The 19,616-nt window shown below is 51.0% G+C and overlaps 4 protein-coding genes across 5 annotated transcripts; 2 read left to right on the top strand and 2 right to left on the bottom strand.

Moving 5' to 3' along the window:
• Positions 1–333: 333 nt before the first annotated feature.
• PV06_05740 lies at positions 334–6,033 on the top strand. 2 transcript variants are annotated; one of them, XM_016406771.1, is made up of 4 exons: positions 334–1,350; positions 1,404–4,421; positions 4,469–4,698; positions 4,751–6,033. In XM_016406771.1, the coding sequence occupies exons 1-4, from the start codon at positions 904–906 to the stop codon at positions 5,697–5,699; spliced, it is 4,644 nt and encodes a 1,547-aa protein (XP_016262375.1). In that variant the 5' UTR covers positions 334–903; the 3' UTR covers positions 5,700–6,033. The 2 variants fall into 2 exon arrangements, with proteins under 2 accessions (XP_016262375.1, XP_016262376.1); XM_016406772.1 differs by having other exon boundaries at positions 4,469–6,033.
• A 219-nt stretch (positions 6,034–6,252) lies between these two features.
• Positions 6,253–13,340, top strand: PV06_05739 (uncharacterized protein). The gene is made up of 2 exons (XM_016406770.1): positions 6,253–6,550; positions 6,617–13,340. The coding sequence occupies exons 1-2, from the start codon at positions 6,525–6,527 to the stop codon at positions 13,287–13,289; spliced, it is 6,699 nt and encodes a 2,232-aa protein (XP_016262374.1). The 5' UTR covers positions 6,253–6,524; the 3' UTR covers positions 13,290–13,340.
• Positions 13,341–14,207: 867 nt separating this feature from the next.
• On the bottom strand, positions 14,208–15,116 carry PV06_05738 (uncharacterized protein; the record flags this gene model as incomplete). Its single annotated transcript, XM_016406769.1, has 2 exons — positions 14,208–14,495; positions 14,604–15,116. 2 exons carry the CDS (start codon positions 15,114–15,116, stop codon positions 14,208–14,210), a joined length of 801 nt encoding a protein of 266 aa, XP_016262373.1.
• Positions 15,117–15,972: 856 nt separating this feature from the next.
• On the bottom strand, positions 15,973–19,084 carry PV06_05737 (uncharacterized protein; the record flags this gene model as incomplete). Its single annotated transcript, XM_016406768.1, has 2 exons — positions 15,973–18,880; positions 18,927–19,084. 2 exons carry the CDS (start codon positions 19,082–19,084, stop codon positions 15,973–15,975), a joined length of 3,066 nt encoding a protein of 1,021 aa, XP_016262372.1.
• Positions 19,085–19,616: the final 532 nt, after the last annotated feature.

Raw genomic sequence — 19,616 nt, 5'->3', positions numbered from 1 at the left:
ATTCCGGCCTGGGGCGCAGCACAACGGAACGTAGGCGAAAGAGGCGAAAATTGGTGAGCCTGCACAATAATTCATTCCAGTACCCAAAACTGAGGTCCCCCCTACTTGTTGACGGAACAAGTGCACTGTAGTAAGCAAGGTGCCATCAGCCAGCCCCTTGGCGCGTACCGTTAAGCAGTGCACGCCTCAGCTTCGGCTCGTCGTGGTTGGTCCCCTCGCAATAAGGCCTATGCTTTTTCGAAACGACACGCCCCTGCGCTCGGGCTGAGAAGTGCTGTAGTAATCTTGCTGATCTCAATCAGAGGTCTTCCTTTTTTTTCTTAGACACGTATTCTGCCTATCTATGATCTACTTTGAACACGAGCGAGGTCATAGTCGAATCTGAATCTCGCATCTCAATACGCACATACTCACTACAGAGTGTGTTTGCTGAGTCCATCGCCCCGTGCATTGGGTGTCTGCCGCTAGCCGTGCGAAGGTCCGGGGCCCGAGAACCCTTTTATTTCTCACGGCCAGTGGATAACGAACCCTCCGAGTACCCTCCCAGTAATCCTCCGTCTGCGGCGAAGAAACCCAGCCTTCTAACAGACGATTGTTCTTCAATTCTTATCTTGACAGAGCCTCAGTGTCCTCATTCACCTTCGTCGTCGCTCTCTCGTCGCCGACCACGCAGCTATGCGCCTTCTACCTCATTGCTGACGTGAGCCGACTCTTCCGAACGATCCCCCCTCCAGCCTCACGGTACTGCGAAACCTTTTTCTCGGTCTCACGCAAGTTGTGCCTGAGCATCGGAATAGCTAGAAAGAGGTGTGATCAGTTACATCTGCACGCCGGCGGCACCCACCTGGTGGCCGACACCTCGCGATCGCGTTCAGTCACGCACCGACATAGACTTTTGGCATCATGGCGCGAATACATTTCACGTCGGGGGAGGACGAAACAAGTCAACCAGATGTCTCCAAGCCGGTCAAGAGAATGCGCTGGGCAACGACGCGCAAACCAGGACAGAGTGGTGTGAGCAAAAGGCGTTCTTTACTCGCCAGGGTTCCTAGAGTGACCCTGTCAACTTATGAAGAGAAACCCCCTGGCCAGGAGAACCATGGCCAGATCACGAGCGACAGTCCAATGGGACAGGAACAACAAGAGGAGAAGTCGCAGCCTCGCACCATTTATGTTAACCAAAGCCTTCCGCCAGAAGCGTTAACAGAAGAGGGACACATAAAGGCTCAATACGCAAGAAATAAAATCAGGACGGCGAAGTACACCCCTCTTAGTTTTGTGCCGAAAAATTTGTGGTTTCAATTTCACAACATCGCCAACGTATACTTCTTGTTCATCATTATCCTCAGTGTAAGTCCGGTGGTGCTGCCTGACAAGAGACTCCAACTGATCAATCTTGCTAGATTTTCTCAATCTTCGGCGCTTCCAATCCCGGTCTTGGATCGGTTCCTTTGATCTTCATTCTGGTAGTGACTTCGATAAAGGATGCGGTTGAAGATTTTGGGAGAACTGTGCTCGACAACGAGCTGAACAACTCCCCGGTATATCGCTTAGTGGACTGGAGTAATGTCAATACATCTGAGGATGAAGTCTCCCTATGGAGGCGGTTCAAGAAATCGTGCACCAGATCTGTTGTCTCAGCCTATCGTTGGATGAAAGGGCTCAGATCGAAGAAGCAGAAGCGTTCAGAAAAAGATCTGGATGGTTCCGCCGCAGAAGGCAGACCATCAACGGGCACAAGACCGACCATCCGAACATCGATATATTCCGAGAGAACATCCTTCCATTCCACCCACAGTCAGGGAGATGATATCGCCATGACACCCGTCCCTTCACCCGGATATCGTGCAAGTCTGTCGCACAATGGTCAAACATCAGAACCCCCAACCAGCGCATTCTCCTACGAAACCGCGGAAGAGACCCAGGCCCGGGGGGATAATGCTCCATCAGCTCTTCGTGTCCGAGAGCCTACAAAGCGTAAGAGCAACATCTTGCCTGCAAAAGATTATGGCAGCATCATCAATCCATATAAAGAAGTCCCTGATCGTGCCCGATTCAAGAAGGATTGCTGGAAGAACGTCCAGGTTGGAGATTTCATTCGTATCTACAACGACGAACAAGTTCCAGCCGACATTGTCGTCCTATCTACGTCCGATCCCGATGGCGCCTGCTATGTCGAGACCAAAAATTTGGACGGTGAAACAAACCTGAAAGTTCGCCAGGCTCTCCAGGCAGGTCGGAAGGTGAAACATGCAAAGGATTGCGAGTACGCGGACTTCATCATTGATAGTGAAGGGCCTCACGCCAATCTATACTCGTACAGCGCTGTTGCTAAATGGCAGCAATTCGACCCTCGAAACCCGGACGCTCCTCCACGCGAGATGGCAGAACCGATCAGTATCAACAACCTGCTTCTCCGAGGCTGCAGTCTGAAAAACACTGAATGGGCCCTAGGTATTGTCGTGTTCACAGGCCAAGAGACAAAAATTATGCTGAATTCCGGCATGACACCCAGCAAACGCGCCCGATTGGCTCGTGAGCTAAACTGGAATGTCATCTACAATTTCATCATCCTGTTTTTCATGTGTCTTGTCTCGGGTATTGTGCAGGGTGTCAACTGGGCCGAGGGTGACAATTCCTTGGACTTCTTCGAATTTGGTTCGATCGGTGGCAGTCCCCCTCTGGATGGCTTTGTCACTTTCTGGTCGGCTGTGATCTTGTTCCAAAACTTGGTGCCTATTTCGTTGTACATCACTTTGGAGATTGTCCGGTCGTGCCAGGCCTTTTTCATTTGGTCCGATGTCTCCATGTACTACGAGAGACTTGATTACCCATGCACACCAAAGAGCTGGAATATCTCCGACGATCTTGGTCAGATTGAGTACATCTTCTCGGACAAGACCGGAACATTGACTCAAAATGTCATGGAATTCAAAAAGTGCACCATCAACGGACGACCATATGGCGAAGCATACACTGAAGCCGAAGCAGGTATGCGGCGTAGACAAGGTGTTGATGTCGAGGCTGAGGCGGCTCGTGTCAATCAAGAGATTGCAGATGCTCGGACGGAGACTCTAAGACAGCTGCGAAAGACCTACGACAACCCCTATCTTCATGACGACGACCTGACGTTCATTGCGCCTAATTTTGTTACGGATCTGAATGGGCAATCCGGTGAAGAACAAGCTCGAACTTGCGAGCACTTCATGATTGCTTTGGCACTCTGTCACACTGTCATTACAGAAACAACCCCCGGTGACCCGCCCAGGATTGAGTTCAAGGCACAGTCTCCGGACGAGGCGGCCCTAGTTGCCACTGCGCGCGACATGGGATTTACCGTACTCGGGCGTACGAAAGACGATCTTCACGTCAACGTCTTGGGAGAGGACCGAACATACCGTATCTTAAACACCCTTGAGTTCAACTCTACCCGGAAGCGAATGAGTGCCATAGTTCGAATGCCGGATGGAAAAATCAAGCTATTCTGCAAGGGGGCCGACAGCATGATCTACTCCCGACTGAAGAAAGGCGAACAACAAGAACTCCGCAAATTGACCGCCGAAAATCTAGAAATGTTTGCTCGTGAGGGTCTCCGAACACTCTGTGTGGCCGAGAGAGATCTGGATGAAGACTTTTACCAAGAGTGGAATAAAGACCACGACTTCGCTGCCCAGGCACTGACCGATCGAGAAGATCGTCTTGAGGAAGTCTCAGACCGTATCGAAAGAGAGCTCTCACTCATCGGAGGAACCGCCATTGAAGATCGTCTTCAAGATGGCGTCCCTGACACTATTGCTCTTCTCGGGCAAGCAGGTATCAAATTATGGGTGCTGACGGGCGACAAAGTCGAGACTGCCATCAACATAGGCTTTTCGTGCAACCTACTTTCAAACGAAATGGACTTGATCTTGTTTGATATTCCTGAGGGAACTGCAGAGGATGCTGCCAACCTTCTGGATCAACACCTTAAGACTTTCGGGCTGACCGGGTCTGACGAAGAATTGGCTGTTGCTCGAACCGTTCACGAACCTCCACCACCAACTCATGCCCTGATCATTGATGGCGAGTCACTCAAGCTGGTTCTTCAAGACGAATTGAGGCAGCGTTTCCTGCTGTTGTGCAAACAGTGCAAATCAGTGCTCTGCTGCCGAGTCAGCCCTGCGCAGAAAGCAGCTGTAGTCCAACTCGTCCGGAGCGGCTTGGACATCATGGCTTTATCCATCGGTGATGGTGCCAACGACGTTGCTATGATTCAAGAAGCCGATGTTGGGGTTGGTATCGCTGGTGAAGAAGGACGTCAAGCTGTCATGTCATCCGATTATGCCATCGGCCAATTCCGATATCTGCAGAGACTCGTTTTGGTTCACGGTCGCTGGTCTTATCGACGACTGGCAGAATCGATTGCCAATTTCTTCTACAAGGTATGTCGTCCGGCTACTAACATGTCCAAGCCACTGACAATGGATAGAACTTGGTGTGGACCTTCGCTCTCTTCTGGTATCAGATCTATAACAACTTTGATATCACCTATCTGTTCGATTATACCTACATTCTATTGGTCAACTTGGTCTTCACATCAGTGCCCGTTGGTCTTATGGGTATTCTGGATCAAGACGTCAGCGATAAGGTCTCCTTGGCAGTGCCTCAGCTGTATAGACGTGGCATGGAAAGGAAGGAATGGACACAAACGAAATTCTGGTACAAGATTTTGACCTCTACTGCGAGATGTTCCATGCTAATTTGGCTTTAGGTTGTATATGGCCGATGGACTGTATCAGTCCGCTATCTGCTACTTCATGGCATATCTGCTCTTCCAGCCGGCCACATTTGAAACTGAAAATGGACGAGGGATTGCCGACCGTAGCCGGATGGGCGTCTTTGTCGCCTGCTCAGCAATTGTGGTGATCAACTCATACATCCTCTTGAATACCTACAAATGGGACTGGATTATGGTTTTGGTCACCGTGATCAGCTCTCTTCTGATCTTTGCTTGGACCGGCATCTATTCATCTTTCGAAGCATCCTTCCAATGGTACAAATCGGGTGCGGAGGTATATGGTTCTCTGACATTCTGGGCATTATCACTATTGACCCTGACACTCTGCTTGCTTCCTCGATTCTCCGTGAAGTTCTTCCAGAAGAATTTCAGGCCCTATGATATCGATGTCGTCAGAGAACAGGTGCGGCAAGGTAAATTCGACTACCTCGATGACTACGATGCATACGTCCCTCCCAAAATTGTTGATGTATCTGCAACATCGTCCGAGCGGCCAGAAGATGGCTCCAATGAGGCAGACAGAAATCACGGCCACAATCGATATCCAAGCATGGCTGAGTCTCAGCGACCTATTGTCTACCCACCTTCTGAGGCACCAACTCGACACCCTCACAGTCAGACGGGAAGCGACGGGACAGATAGGACCAGGCCCTCGTTCGATTTATCGAGATACGGTGGTGATTCACAAACTCCAGAAAAGCTTCGTGCCAGAAGGCCCTCATTGGAGCGAGTTCGCTCCTCGTTTGAGAGGCAGCGACAGTCGTTTGACAAACTCAGACCGAGCTTTGAACAAAGCCGGGACTTTACAAGTGCCGCAATGTTGACGAGAATGGAGTCAGGCTATTCGGCGTCGAATTACTCTCAACCACTGACAGGCTACAACACGCGAAGGACGGAAGACATTGCGGAAGAGCGTCGGTAGCGACCGAACTATGTCTTGCGTGTTTACCTCGCCTCATGATTTCATGGCCTTTCCCTAGATTTATGATTATTATGGCGTCTTGCTTGCTTGGCTGGATGGGACCGGACGTCCAGGTTCGAGCGATTGGACTATTTGATAGCGGCTCCCTCATCTGTATATAGTTTAAATCTATCTACCACAAAAGGTGGAATGTCGGACTTGAGTAGAAGAAGTGAGGGAATCCCAATCGATATGTCAAGCTAAAGCTTCCTTTCTCTCGGAAGGTGTGATGGTAATACAGCATTGCCGTTTGCTTTGTGGCCCTTCACTTGATATTCAACAGCTTCATTTTCTTTGGCCTCACTACGCGATTCGAATGTGCTCATTCGTTAGTATTGATATCTTTTCGCCTGGTAAAGTGTTTCCGATGAAGCGGGAGAGTAGAACGACTACGGTGACGCATTCCATCAAATACGTAGGCACCTAAGTACCTAAAGTACCCCCGTAAATAGTTAGGCATTAGGCTACGGATATTGAATAGTGTGGCTTAACTTAACTACGCGACTGCATATTACCGCTCAACGCGCCACGCGGGTCATTTGGCTGCGGAGAAACAATCCTACGAGCGACATGGGCAAGCAGAATGGCATACTAAAGGCTCAGACTTGTTTCAATAATACACAATACCTCACCACCAAACAAACATGATCCCTCGGTCTCGCAATCTCATTCAAAAACCTTGACCCTCCTCTAAATGGAACACCAGTCCGCTATGCAACATCATCTTCACCCCTCTGACTTCGACTCGATCTACCTTCCCAACCAAATCCTTCACGGATCGCAGTCATGGCGGAATTCATAACGTCCCTGCAGTAAGGCTTTCATGAGGAACAAACAATTGCTTAGGTGGCTTGATGCTGACTCTTCCTGGCTAACAGAGAACTCCAACAACTCCCTGATGGACTTCATCTCCTCTGCCCTCGCCAATCAGAAGACGACTTCGAGCGGTATGAGGACGAGCACGACTGTGAGGCCGAAGGAGGAGAGACACTTGATCCGGAAAAACGGGCCAGATATCAAGAAATAAAGATTCGCCGAAAGAAATTCATATCCTCTCTCCAACTACTAGCTTACGACGGCACCGAAAGTGAGCAGTACCAGAAATATATCTGGGACACGGTCGACGCGGCGCTGGCAAGGTGCGACATATGCATTCGGGAGTACTACATTGCAAAGGTAGACTTCTTGGCTACGCTACGAGAAGAGTACGAGGAAGAGGATATCAAAAATTTCTTTTCCATCATCAATCGACGAGACGTCCAGCGTATTACTCGAGGTCTAGATTCTGCCGATCAAACGCTCCAAAGTCTACCGGGACCAAAGAAAGTAACTTCATCGTTAACACCCAAGGATTTACATGCTCTTTATGAGGCACTAGTCTGCGAAGCCTTTCTACGAGATGAAGGTCTCCTCAGGCAACATTTCGACAGTCCTTTCAAGACAATACAGTCACGAAAACCGCTTAAGATGCGGGAAATCCTACCAGCTGCCATAAGATTTCTTTTTGATACCAATCAGGTGCGGCTAGCTTGGGCGAGTTCTATCTGGAGACGGCTTGACAGGGTTGTCAAGGATATCGAATTTGACTGGGCTATCAAAGATTTCCTGCAGGAGAGAGTGCAGCAGGCTATCGAACCCGGTGACACGACCAGATTGTGGTCCGCTCTGAAGCTAATCGTTAGCAAATTAGATCGTCGAATGATCACATACAAGTTGTTCGACCTACAGCCGAATCTTTGCACCACAGCTCTCAACCACCTTGCGAGACGTTCGAGCGCGGTGCCTTTCATTGTCCAGACTCTGGAAGATATACTCGACAAGGCTCCTGATGCATTCTGGCAAGCCATGGGCTCGATCTCATCCCAGACGATAGTCGAACAGGTCTTCGCCAGCCCAAACTTCAACAAGCATTTACTGGAGTCTGTCAAACCACCTCCAGAGCTCGAAGGCAAATGTCCCGCCCCGGTCGACCCACGGGCCGATAACCATGTGTTGTCGTGGATTTCAGCATTCATGGAATCGTTGAAGCCGGCCAATCGTCCGGCAGCTGCGCAAACGATAGTCGCTCAACTCTTCGAGAGGATCAATGACCGGGACCTCGTAGTTTCTGCGAGGTTGATCTGTTTTGAGAAGGCTGTTTCTGTCCTGCTAAAAACAGTTATCAGCTTCACTGCCAATCAAAACGATCAGAAGAACGTTGAACGCTTGGTGTTGTCAGATACCCTCAATCTTGTTGGGTACCGTTTAGATGAGCTCCTCAGTCCAAAAGACCCGGCTTTGGCTGAAGCTGTGAAGAAATCGCTACGAGACGATATCCTCATTCTCGTTAAAAATGCCGTAGCACTCGAATGTCAATGTCTGAAGACAGATTTCGAGTCGATCAGCACGAAAATCAATTTACGACATGGGTCCAGCTCATATACCCCGGAAATATGGACTGCAATCATCGACAATCTCAGTGATAATGACGCCCCTTTATCTTCAGCAGCTTTGCTGGGCACAATGGCGTTGCCGGGCTTAGAACAATTTAGGATAAGAGAAGGCTCGGCCGATGTACAAGAGAAAAAGTCTTTCAACTCCATCTTCGACAAAATCACTGGTATGCTTGGAAAACTTCTAGAGAAGATTTCAGAGTTCAGCCCAGATCATCTGGATTATCTCTTTAGAGCTCAAGATACAAGCATGTCTCTTATTGCCGCCCTCTTTTCGCCAGACCAGAGTACTTATCAAGCCGCGATCGAACTGATCAAGAACATCAGCGGAGAGTCGGGTCGAAAGGAAGCGCTAGCACACCTGATAGGGGCATTTCTTGGTACCACAATCTACGGCATATGCTGGACCTTTCGGCGGATTGCAAACTACAAGACTTTCGCTTCGGTGCCCCGAATGCTTAAGACTGGCATGGAGATCCTGGATATTCTTTGCAATCTGACCGATGGCCAATTAAGAAGAGCAAAGATTTCCTCACGCGATGCATCTGCTATCCAGAGCTACTGGTCTTATCAGTGGATTGCTTTGAGAGTCGTGTATAGTCAAACCGAAAAATGGTCACTAGAACTTCATAACAAGGAGCTTATGATTGAGGTTTGTCGGGATGCTATGCAGTACGCCGAGGCTCTGTTTGACCAGTATGACCTCTTCTCGAGCGTCATTACCAGAGCAAAACCCGACAAAGCGAAAGAGATTCATCGCCTGCTCCTCGATTCTGACGATCCGAGTGTAGGGTCACCTCTGAGTACTCTGGATGCCATGTCAAAGTGGCTGAGGCTACGGGACGAGTACCTTGCTGAAACCTTGGTAACGCTCATCACCAACATGTTGTACCGTTTGAAGGGACATGATGCCCTGAACGCAGAGAGCGACGGCCTGGCGTACATTCAAGAAGTCGCCACAAAGCAGTCCATCAAAACCATTTTGACGTCCTCTCAGAAAGCAATTCTAGTTCGAGCGCTCGAAAACTACTGGGGTCGCCAAATTGGGAAACCTGTTATCAAGAAACAAGCCACCCTTGATATTAAAGGCTGGTCCGAGTCCGCCGCTGTTGGTCGATCTGATGCTTCCACTCCTGAATCTCGATATGCCGACGAATTCGGCGACGACGATATCGCCGATGAGGACCTGGTCGAGATAGCAAGTAAGACGCTCGATACTCAGACAACGAGGATTACTTCCAAAGACAAGAATCAAATCAAGACCCTGCTTACTCGCCAGCAGCCTGTGAAGCCAAAGGCTATGAAGCCGTCTACGGTTGACACCACCGCGAAGAAAGCTCAAGATGCCAAGGCATTCATTGAAAACCGTAAGCGCGAGGAGGCAGCTCGGAAACTAAGAGATAAGGAAGCCGCACTAAAGTTGCGAGGCAAGATCGGTGTTGGCAAACAAACTATGGGTCAAGGTTCTGGTCTCTCTGGCATTGGGGTTGTTGGGAAAGACCACACCGTTGGAAGTAGCGGAATCATGGTATCATCTGACTCGGAGTCCGATCCAGATTCGGACGAAGAGTTGTTCGGAAAGCTTCCTATCACTCAAGGGACAACAGTACGCAATCAGGCAGGCGTGAGAAAGCCTCTATCAACCGGTCCTGTACGCAAGGTCAAACAAGTGCGCTCACAACGAGATATCAGAGCTCGACTCGCGCCGGATCTGACCGAGCTCCACAGAACAATCCTGAGCTGGGACTTCTTCGCAGATACCGATCTTCCACCGAATTCCCAGAAGAACGACTATACATTGGTCACAGACACATTTCGCAACCCCCAGGACTACCAGAGTACGTTTGAACCACTCTTGATACTAGAAGGCTGGCAGAGCTTTCGTGCAGCGCGCGAGGACGGCACTTTTAAGCCCTTCGAGGTGAAAGTGGCGAATTCCCTGATTGTTGATCAATTCATTGAGATCAATTCTCGGGTATCTATGGCTGAAGGCAAAGACCTCGGCATTAGTACCTCTGATGTTGTGCTTCTCTCCAGGTCCAAGCAACCTGAGCGAGATCCGAGTGAACCACACTGTCTGGCACGGGTGAAGGAAATCACCCGGAAACGGGGCGAGGTCCAGATCGTATACCGCGTCTCCGCTTCTGGCAATCCCCTGAGACCATACTTAAATGACCAGGCACTTGTGTACGGGGCCCAGATCTTGTCACTGACGCCATTGGAGAGGGAATATGGTGCATTGATGGCTCTGCAGTACTACGACCTTTGCGAGGAGATTATCAGAGCCAAACCATCTCCGATTCTCGATTACACAGAGCAAGACCTCGAGCCTCTCGTGAAAACTTACAATGTCAACTTAGCCCAAGCCAAGGCTATCAAGTCAGCACTTGATAACGACGCATTCACTTTGATTCAGGGTCCCCCAGGTTCTGGCAAGACGAAAACCATTTGCGGTTTGGTTGGAGCTATGTTGACGGGCTCTATCAGGAAACCCGATGCCTCTGGTCAGCGCTTGAACACGGCAACAGGGCGCCCTGTGGGCGCTCCTGCTTCTACGAAAAAGGTCCTTGTCTGTGCACCCAGTAATGCGGCCGTTGATGAATTGGTCATGAGATTGAAAAAGGGCGTTACCCTCAGGGACGGTACCCATGAAAAATTATCAGTGGTGCGCTTGGGTCGGACTGACGCTATCAACACTAACGTGAAAGACGTTACGCTTGAGGAGCTCGTCAACGCTAAACTCGGCACGGCAGCACCCAAGAATCCTCAAGATGATATTCATTCAGTCATGATGAAGCACAAGGCGATCTCAGAGGAGCTGAATACACTTCGAAATCGCATCAACGATCAACGTGGTCGAGGCCAACCCGTACCAAGCTCGGAAGAGCAGCTTATGGATGCTCTGAAACGCGAGAAGAATGGACTCAGTTCGAAAATCGACGACATGAGAGAACGTCAAAACACGGCGTCCCGTGACATGGATCTCAATCGCAAACGGATTCAGCAAGAAATCCTTGACTCGGCTCATGTGCTCTGTGCTACCCTCAGTGGTAGTGGTCATGAAATTTTCCAAGGGCTCAACATCGAGTTCGAGACTGTCATCATCGATGAAGCCGCACAGTCCATTGAGCTTTCCGCATTGATTCCGCTCAAGTACGGCTGTTCAAAATGTATCTTGGTGGGTGACCCAAAACAGTTGCCACCCACAGTCTTGTCCCGGGCAGCCGCCAAATTTCAATACGAACAGAGTTTGTTTGCCCGTATGGAGAACAACCATAGGAAAGATGTGCATTTGCTTGACACACAATACCGCATGCACCCCGAGATTAGCCTCTTCCCCAGCAAGACATTCTACGATTCTCGACTCAAAGATGGTGCTGGCATGGCCAAACTTCGACATAGGCCCTGGCACAACAGCGAGGTCTTTGCTCCGTATCGCTTCTTTGATGTACAGGGCATGAGTCAAGCTGCTACCAAAGGCCATTCGTTGATCAATGTTGCCGAATTGAATGTAGCCATGCAGCTTTATGACCGATTGTTAAATGATGTCCCGAAGTACAATTTCTCTGGAAAGATAGGGATCATCACACCTTACAAAGGGCAGCTCAAAGAACTCAGGTTGCGTTTCAAACAACGCTACGGAGAGGACATAACTTCCAAAGTCGACTTCAACACCACGGATGCATTCCAAGGTCGAGAGAGTGAAATCATTATTTTCTCTTGCGTGCGAGCATCGACCAAAGGCATCGGCTTCTTGAACGACATTCGTCGTATGAACGTCGGTTTGACGCGAGCCATGTGTTCACTTTGGGTTCTCGGTAATTCTCAGGCACTCACGCAAGGCGAATTCTGGAAAGCATTGATCACCGATGCAAAAGGACGCAATCTGTACACCCAGGGTGATATTACAAGTCTCCTCCGTCGGCCAGTCTTGACTGGTGCGATGATGGAGGCTGACGTTGAGATGATGGACGTAGACGAACCAGCTTCTGTTGTCAAGCTACAGCCCGATAACAATCAGAATTCGATCATGGATTTAGATCAAGCAAAAGTCGAAACTGCGCGGCCCGTCGTCAGTCGCCAAAATTCGACTATAGGCAAGTCGAGCCCAACAGCATCGTCACCTGCGCTTGTCAGACGGCCCGATCCTGGTTCTGGACTCTCTTCGGCTCAGCCTACCCCTTTACCGTCAAGACCGAGCAGCAGCTTGTCTCGGGACTCGGCCATGTCGACCTCGTCCAAACCGGATGCTAGGCGCCCACAACCCTCGCGCACAGAGAGTCATGGAGAAACAATCAAACCTAACATGAAGAGCGCGAGCAAAATACCTTCCACAAAGGCTCGCCCTGAGGCATGTCCGGATTCAAGGCTCGCAAGATCCGATCAAACTCGATCTGGAGCCCATGGTCCATCTGGAGGCGGCAACGGGTTGAATGATCTCGCTAATTGTGCTATATGTGGGTCATATGACCATTACAGCTTCAATTGTGACAACGAAGAGGCCAGATCGGCAGCTTTGGGTAATTGTCACCGCTGCCACCGGCCGGGACACAACTACGGCAGCTGCACGGCGCCGCGATGCATCACTTGTGGCGAAGTTGGGCATGCCAGCGTGGACTGTACCGCGCCTATTAGGCATAGGCTGACCAGCGTTCAACAAGTCGAGGTACAAAAGCAGGAGGTTCGCTTTGGAGCCGCCAGGGACAAGGCGAGAGAACGACGGGCCGAAAGACAGCTTGGTGAGCACGGAGCCAAGATTCCCACGGTCAAGAGCACCTTGCCGGCAGCCAACGGACCAGCCCTCGACGCGAAGAGAAAGAGGGATGAGTCGACGGATTCTTCCGACCGTGGTAAGGTGAAGCGACGAGACAAGGACGGCGGGAAGGTCCTCGCCAATGGTCCGCAGAAGGATCCTCCGCCGAAGGCACCTTCTCGTCCTCCGCCGACGGGGCCGAGTGCAGGTCGAGGTTTCGCTCGACCGCCGCCGACCGGCCCAGCGGGAGGAGCTCCACGACCTGGCATGGGCCCTGGAGGGAGACCCTTGCTGATGAACAATGGACAACCGATGGTTCGGAAGAAGAAAGCCAACGCCAACGACATGTTTGTGAAGAAAAAATGAGCCCGTTGGTTGGCGATGACTTGGAGTTTCTTCTCTCCCCCTCCCCCCCCCCCTGATTTTGACGGGGGTGGTGGTTGTCTTCTTTTGGGACGGAAATCACCATTGAGCTGCTGGGTACGAGATGAGCTCCTCTCGGGATGCGAAAACTATCCACTCTATACCCACCCTTTGGGTATTTTCTCGCACGGGGCAGGATGGATTTATTGGCGCGGCAATGGGAAGGAGGGTGGTGGTGGTGGTGGTACCATCACGAAGCGACGTTTGCATATCCTCGATGGCGTTTGCCTTTTGCATGGGGCACAGCGTAGCATAGCGCAGCATAGCATAGCATAGCGAATGGGACTTGTTTGACCGTCACTGCATTACCGTACCATGCCATCCAGATTTCATGAATCTTTTGGGCTTCTGGACGAACCGAGGAGTTCGATATCACGCACGACAAAGTCTGAACCGACTGCCTTGATTGTTGAACCTCGAGGTCACTGCATAATCGGAAAGCGCAATCACAAAGTTGATGCCATGCATCTTCTCGACAAAGTAAATTCCAAGAAATCGGAAACAACGTCATGTCACGTCATCTCACAATATGAAATTTTGATTCTGGGGTTTTTTTGAGGTCCATTGATCCAATGGTACGTCGGGTCCTACGCCCCAATGGCCAGCCAAAGTCGACTTTGATACGGCAATGTCTGCCTGGTCCAGCACGGAAAAAAGGGGGGTGACTCGGTGACTGTTTTTTTTTCCACAACACACAAAAACCATGCGTGACCTGGGGCTATCTCATTCTCTTGTGTCATGTCCATTGCCACTCCTTTTTTTTCTTCTCCAACCTGGTTCCATCACCCAGCTTTCCCAGTTCCGTGACTGCCACGGTACACATCTTGACGGACAAGGGCCCAGACTGGACGAGTGAGTCATTTACCTCGCGCAGTAACCACCGTCGACGATGATGTCTGCACCGGTCGTGTAGGAACTCGCGTCGCTGGCGAGGTAGACGTAGGCGCCCTTGAGCTCGGTGGCCTTGCCGTCCCGGCCCATGGGGATCATGCTGTGCCAGAGGGTCTGGATGTCCTGGGGCACGAAGTCGGACAGGCCGGTGTCGATGTAGCCCGGGGAGATGGAGTTGACGCGGGCAAAGTCACGCCACTCGTTGGCGAGGGAGCGAGCCAAGTGGATACAACCCGCTTTGGCGACGTTGTAGGAGGTCTGTTGTGAAAAGTAAAGAGGTCAGCGTGTCGATTCAAGCTCTCTTCTTATTCTCTTGCAGAGGATAGAATTGGGGGAGGGGGGAAAGGAAGGAAAACAAAAGCTCACCTGTTCCTGAGGGAAGTTGGCAATGTGGCCACTCATGCTGGCCGTGATGACGAAGCTGCCCGTCTTGCGTTCACGGAAATGCAACCCCACGGCGCGGGCGCAGTGGTACACGCCCGTCAGGTCCGTCTGGATGACCTCGTTCCACTGGCTGACGGGCGCGTCGAGGACGCCGGCGTCGGCGGTGCGGCCGGCGTTGGCGATGAAGACGTCGACCTTGCCAAAGTCGGCGACGACGTCCTTGACCAGCTTCTCGACCTCGGCGTAGTCGCCCACGTTGCACTTGTACGCCTTGGCCTTGACGCCGTAGCTGTCGGCCAGGTCCTTGGCGTTCTTCTCGCCGCCCTGCGGGCGGGAGGAGTAGGTGATGGCGACGTCGGCCCCCATCTCGGCGCAGCCGCGGGCGGCTTCAGTGCCGATGCCGGTAGGGCCGGAGGCGCCGGTGACGATGACCACCTTCCCCTTGAGGGAGAAGAGGTCCTTGAGGTGGGTGGCCTTGGGGACGGTGATGGGCATTTTGAGGAAGGGAGTCCGAGGGAGAGCAGAGGAGGACGGTTGCTGTGTGTGTGTGTGTGGGTTGAGTGAGGTAAGGCTGGTAGAGCTGTATGGGGGGGAGTGGGAAGTGGTGGATGAGTGGTAGGTAGGTGAGTAGACGAGAAGAATGAGTTGTTGAGATAGATAAAGAGAAAATTTCAAGCTACCGAGGGGAAATTGAGGACCATTGAGCACTCAGAGTGGTTTATAAGTAGGTACGAGTAGTAGATACGAGGTTCCAAATGGATGGATTGGTTCAGTACAATACACGGACGACGTGGGGTTGCTTGGGATTGGGAATGAACGAAGCATCATCATCAAAGTCGCACCTGCCTCCGAACTGCCCAACAACTACTCCGTACAGTACAGCTATTACGTCGTACTTTCCCTAGTCAGAACACTTTCCGTGATGCCCGGATGACGTAGCCACCTGCACCTCCCACTGGCGAATGCTCCGAATACGGCAAGTCGCTGCACTGTAAACCACCAACACTCCGTGACTCAGCAGCCTCTATCTGACCCAACACGTTCTCGTGTCCGTAAGACCGCTCAATCGCCACTATCCTCTTCCGTTGAGTGACGGCGGTCGACATGGGCTTTACGATCCCTCCCAAAGACAATGACCGCTCCTGGCCCGACCCCTGTTCCTTGCGTTTCGTAAGGGAGGGTCCACGATCCGGATCCAGCTGCGAAAGAGATGCTAGCTACTCATATCGCTTGTACATTATGAGAGGCTCCAATAACATCCTCGGATAGATAAAGCATTCCTCGTACGAACTGGCATGATCGACTTGATCTCCGAGATTCGTCCTCTCTTAAGTGACACGAGATCCCGCGCTCAATAGCCAAAAACTTCACCTACGCTCAAGCCAACCACGCGAGCACCACCGAGGGCGGCCACGACGAGAACAACATCCACAATCAAAAGTACACCGCTGGCCATCAAATATCTCGGCATAAACACCCTGTACAGCATCAGATGTCTTCGGAGATGTCCAGCCCACATCGTGGTGGCCAACTGAATAGTAGCGTAATACAGCGCATGTGTAAAACAAGCATTAACCACGTCGTGCCACAAGCCCCGCAGCCCGAATTTACCCAGAGGCCGTTTCCAAAGCACCGTTAATGGGACTGCTGCTGCACACATGATTTGTGCTCCAAAGGTATTCAGGATCACAAGGAGTGGCGACCATGGATATCGGATGGTCCGGAGCGGGACAAATGCCGAATTCCACTGGATCGAGGCAAGAGTCGCTTGGTGGCCAGTCTTGAAGAAGTGGTAAGAACCCAGCATAGCCAGGACAATGGGCCCAACGCTGGAGGGAGAGTCCCATGTCACACTGAGTGCGTTGGTGTCCAATATTTCCAGGAGACAGAGTATTTGCCAAGCACATATGGCGATAGAGAATTGGCCCATGGGTGGCAGCAACAGACCCACAGTCAACACGAGCATGGGAATCATCAGGTAGAATCGACTGCCATACGCATTGGCATAGCCAAAGACCGTGAGCTGGGGGCGAGATGCGGTTTCTGTTCTATCGACACTCGACTTCGGGTCAGCGATCGAGATATCGATGCATGGCTTGGCCCAAACGAATGTACCGACACCGACAGGGAGGGCAATGGCAAGCACACATCGAGCCAGTGTGATCTTGATGGTTTGAAGCGTCGAGGAGGATATTCGATCTCTCCACCACTCGCCGTTGTCCGCAGCGTCAAGGGTCCAGTATACGGCCACAAGCAACAACCCCATCCGGAAGCAGAATCCAATCCAGAATCCAGCGGACCCGGCGTATGAAGCTGTGCCTCGATAGAAAGCCTTGGTAATTTCCGGTAAGATCAGCGCCACCACATAAGGTACTAACAATTGCCAAGGTGCAGATGTAGATGATGTTGAGGAAGCGTAGAACGTCGACCGGCACCCTGGCATCTGTTCTTCTCGACATAGACGAGAAAAGGACGACAACCTTGTAAGGAGTATGAACATGACTGACTGATACACGCCCAAGATCCGATCTTTCTGGTACGCCTGTCTTAAAGAAGACATCAACGACATCAAGCCAAAGGTAGTCAAGAAGAAAAGGAGGATCGTATCCTCATGAATGGTATACGAATTCGACGCAAATCCGGCAGACTGGGTGATCAAAAACACAAATGTCATCCAACCCCACGTTGAAGGAAGACGAAAGCGCCCAGCCACATTGTTTTGATAAGACCACAGACTTGCACCGAGAATACCACCACATGTCGCTCCGAAGACAAGACCGGCAACTGCGGTAAAATACTTGGGAAAAAGGACCCCCAGAACTGGGCCGAATGCGAGGCCAGCAGTGCTTCCCAAGCCAGCACTCCGGAGCAGACCGGTGGCTACGAGCGCCTTGTCTCCCTTTGAGGAGCGAGCAAAGAAGAACAAGAATGTAAGAGCAGCAGCCGAGATGCAAACACCGTAGAACATGTCAGCAAGATTAAAGTTTGCCCACAGTCTTCGATACATGGAGACAACTTCTTCGTGCCAGTCGACAGACGCGTGGTAAGCATCTTCCCAGTGGCCGCTCCGCATGGCATCCACTGATCGCGCCATGTGCGCGCCTTGGCTCTGGTAGACATCTTCAGTGAGACCAAGGTCTCGAGACTGCGAATAATGATTCTGGTACCGCGCAATCTGGGCTTGAACCAACTGTGCAACGTCTGCAAGATTTTTCCATTTCGTCTTACCTGGTCCGGCAAATGCTTCGGCGATGGGTCTGCCCAGATTGTTGAACGGCACCGGCAGGCCTAGTAGAAGTGAGAGTGTTGAAACGAGGTCTATCTGTCCGATGGGTCGATCTTTGGCATTCAACGGTGGTGTTAGAGAGTCGGGCCCAGTTCTTCCAAATCGCGGCTTCTTCGAATACATCCATAAAGCAGCTTCGACCTCATCATCGGATTCGCCGCCGTGGTCGCCCTTGGCATCCATGCCGTGATCGCCCATGATGACAAGGAGCGTGTCATCGTCAAGTTTCTGCATAATCTGCTCGATGACGCCATCCATTTGCCGAAGTTTCTCAGCCATTGCAGGGTGTTCGGGTCCATAACGATGGCCAGCGTGGTCGACGCCCAAGAAATGACCGAAGACAACATCCCATCTGGCAGGATATTGCTCCAACAGTGGCATAATATGTTCAACAACACCATTGTCGACGGTATGTAAGTCCCATACATTAAAAGAATCGTAGGGTTTCGTCATATTTGGGTCGAAATATCCGGGAAATAATGAATGCCATGTATCGTCGCCTAGTTGGACTATTGTTTTCCCTGCATCTTTCAACTGAGACAAGATATTATCCTCCTCGATGGCAGTGCCTGCAAAATTTGAACCAATGTCTATAAAGACCGGCAGTGTTCCGGTGGTCAGGCCTTTCAATCGCTGGAGGGTACTCGTCGGAGGATCGGCAATGAAGGGCAGTAGGAATGCATGCTCTGGATGTGCCACAGCAGTATCATAGAGTGTGGGTAGGTTATCAAGGTAATAACTTTGAGGATGTTCGCTGGCCTGGCTGGCGCTGGAAGGAATGGTAAAATCGTATCGTAACGCGTCAATAATTATGACTACAGCCCGGTCAAAGGACTTTGGATGCCAGCATCCGTTTGCCTCTCTAGATTGCTGTCCACCTGGGAGTACAGCGCATTCAGACTTGTTGTCAAGGACAAGTCTTGTAAGTAGGAAGCCTTTCGCAAAGAAGAGAATGCCGATGATATGGACAATCCTGAGCCTGGGTTAGCACTGGCTGCGAAGATGAGAAACTCACCCACGTCAGCCATAGAAAGAAGACAGTAAGAAGAACATGGGAGACTTTGAAAGCAATGGCCTTCTGGCGTTCTCGAGCTTCTGTGTCTGGTGTCACTGTCGGAGTTCCACCATCGTTGAAGCTCTCGGCGGCTTGTGGACTCTTGTCAGCCAGTGCTGACATGGCCTCCAGCAGACTTGAAAACTTAAGAAAGAGTGAAATAAAGCGGTTTATATCATGAAAGCATCATAATGAATGTTGAGATCACGGTTGATCCAGTAAGCATATGTACATGAAAAGTCGTGAATAAAACTTCAACCTCAACTGCGGACACTGAGATGGCCTTTTCGAAGGTCCGCAAGCATTGCCATGAGAGGCAGGTCTGGCGAGCAAGATAAGGTTTTAGTGTTGTAGATCACCCGCAAGAAATCGCTTGGCTGTACAAGCAATCGCAGTTAACTGTGGGCAAGACATAGCCGTAGCCAACGACAGACCTAGAAGAAAAGGAGAAAAGTGAGGGAAGATTGGATGAATAGTGCTCAAACACGGTATAGACATGTGATATCAATATTTTAGACTAATAGATGCAAGGAACTCGTCCTACGTAAGCGGGGAAGGATCATAGGGCAGCATCATTTGTTTCCCAAAGAAGACAAGTCTGTGTTTACATAAGCGAAACTTTCTGCTGGAACCCTCTGTGCCTGCGCCCGCGTTA

The sequence above is a fragment of the Exophiala oligosperma genome (assembly GCF_000835515.1).
Source record: "Exophiala oligosperma strain CBS 72588 unplaced genomic scaffold supercont1.5, whole genome shotgun sequence".
Lineage (NCBI taxonomy): Eukaryota > Fungi > Ascomycota > Eurotiomycetes > Chaetothyriales > Herpotrichiellaceae > Exophiala > Exophiala oligosperma.
Note: the sequence above shows the minus strand (reverse complement) of the source record. Positions and strands in the feature narration are given on the sequence as shown.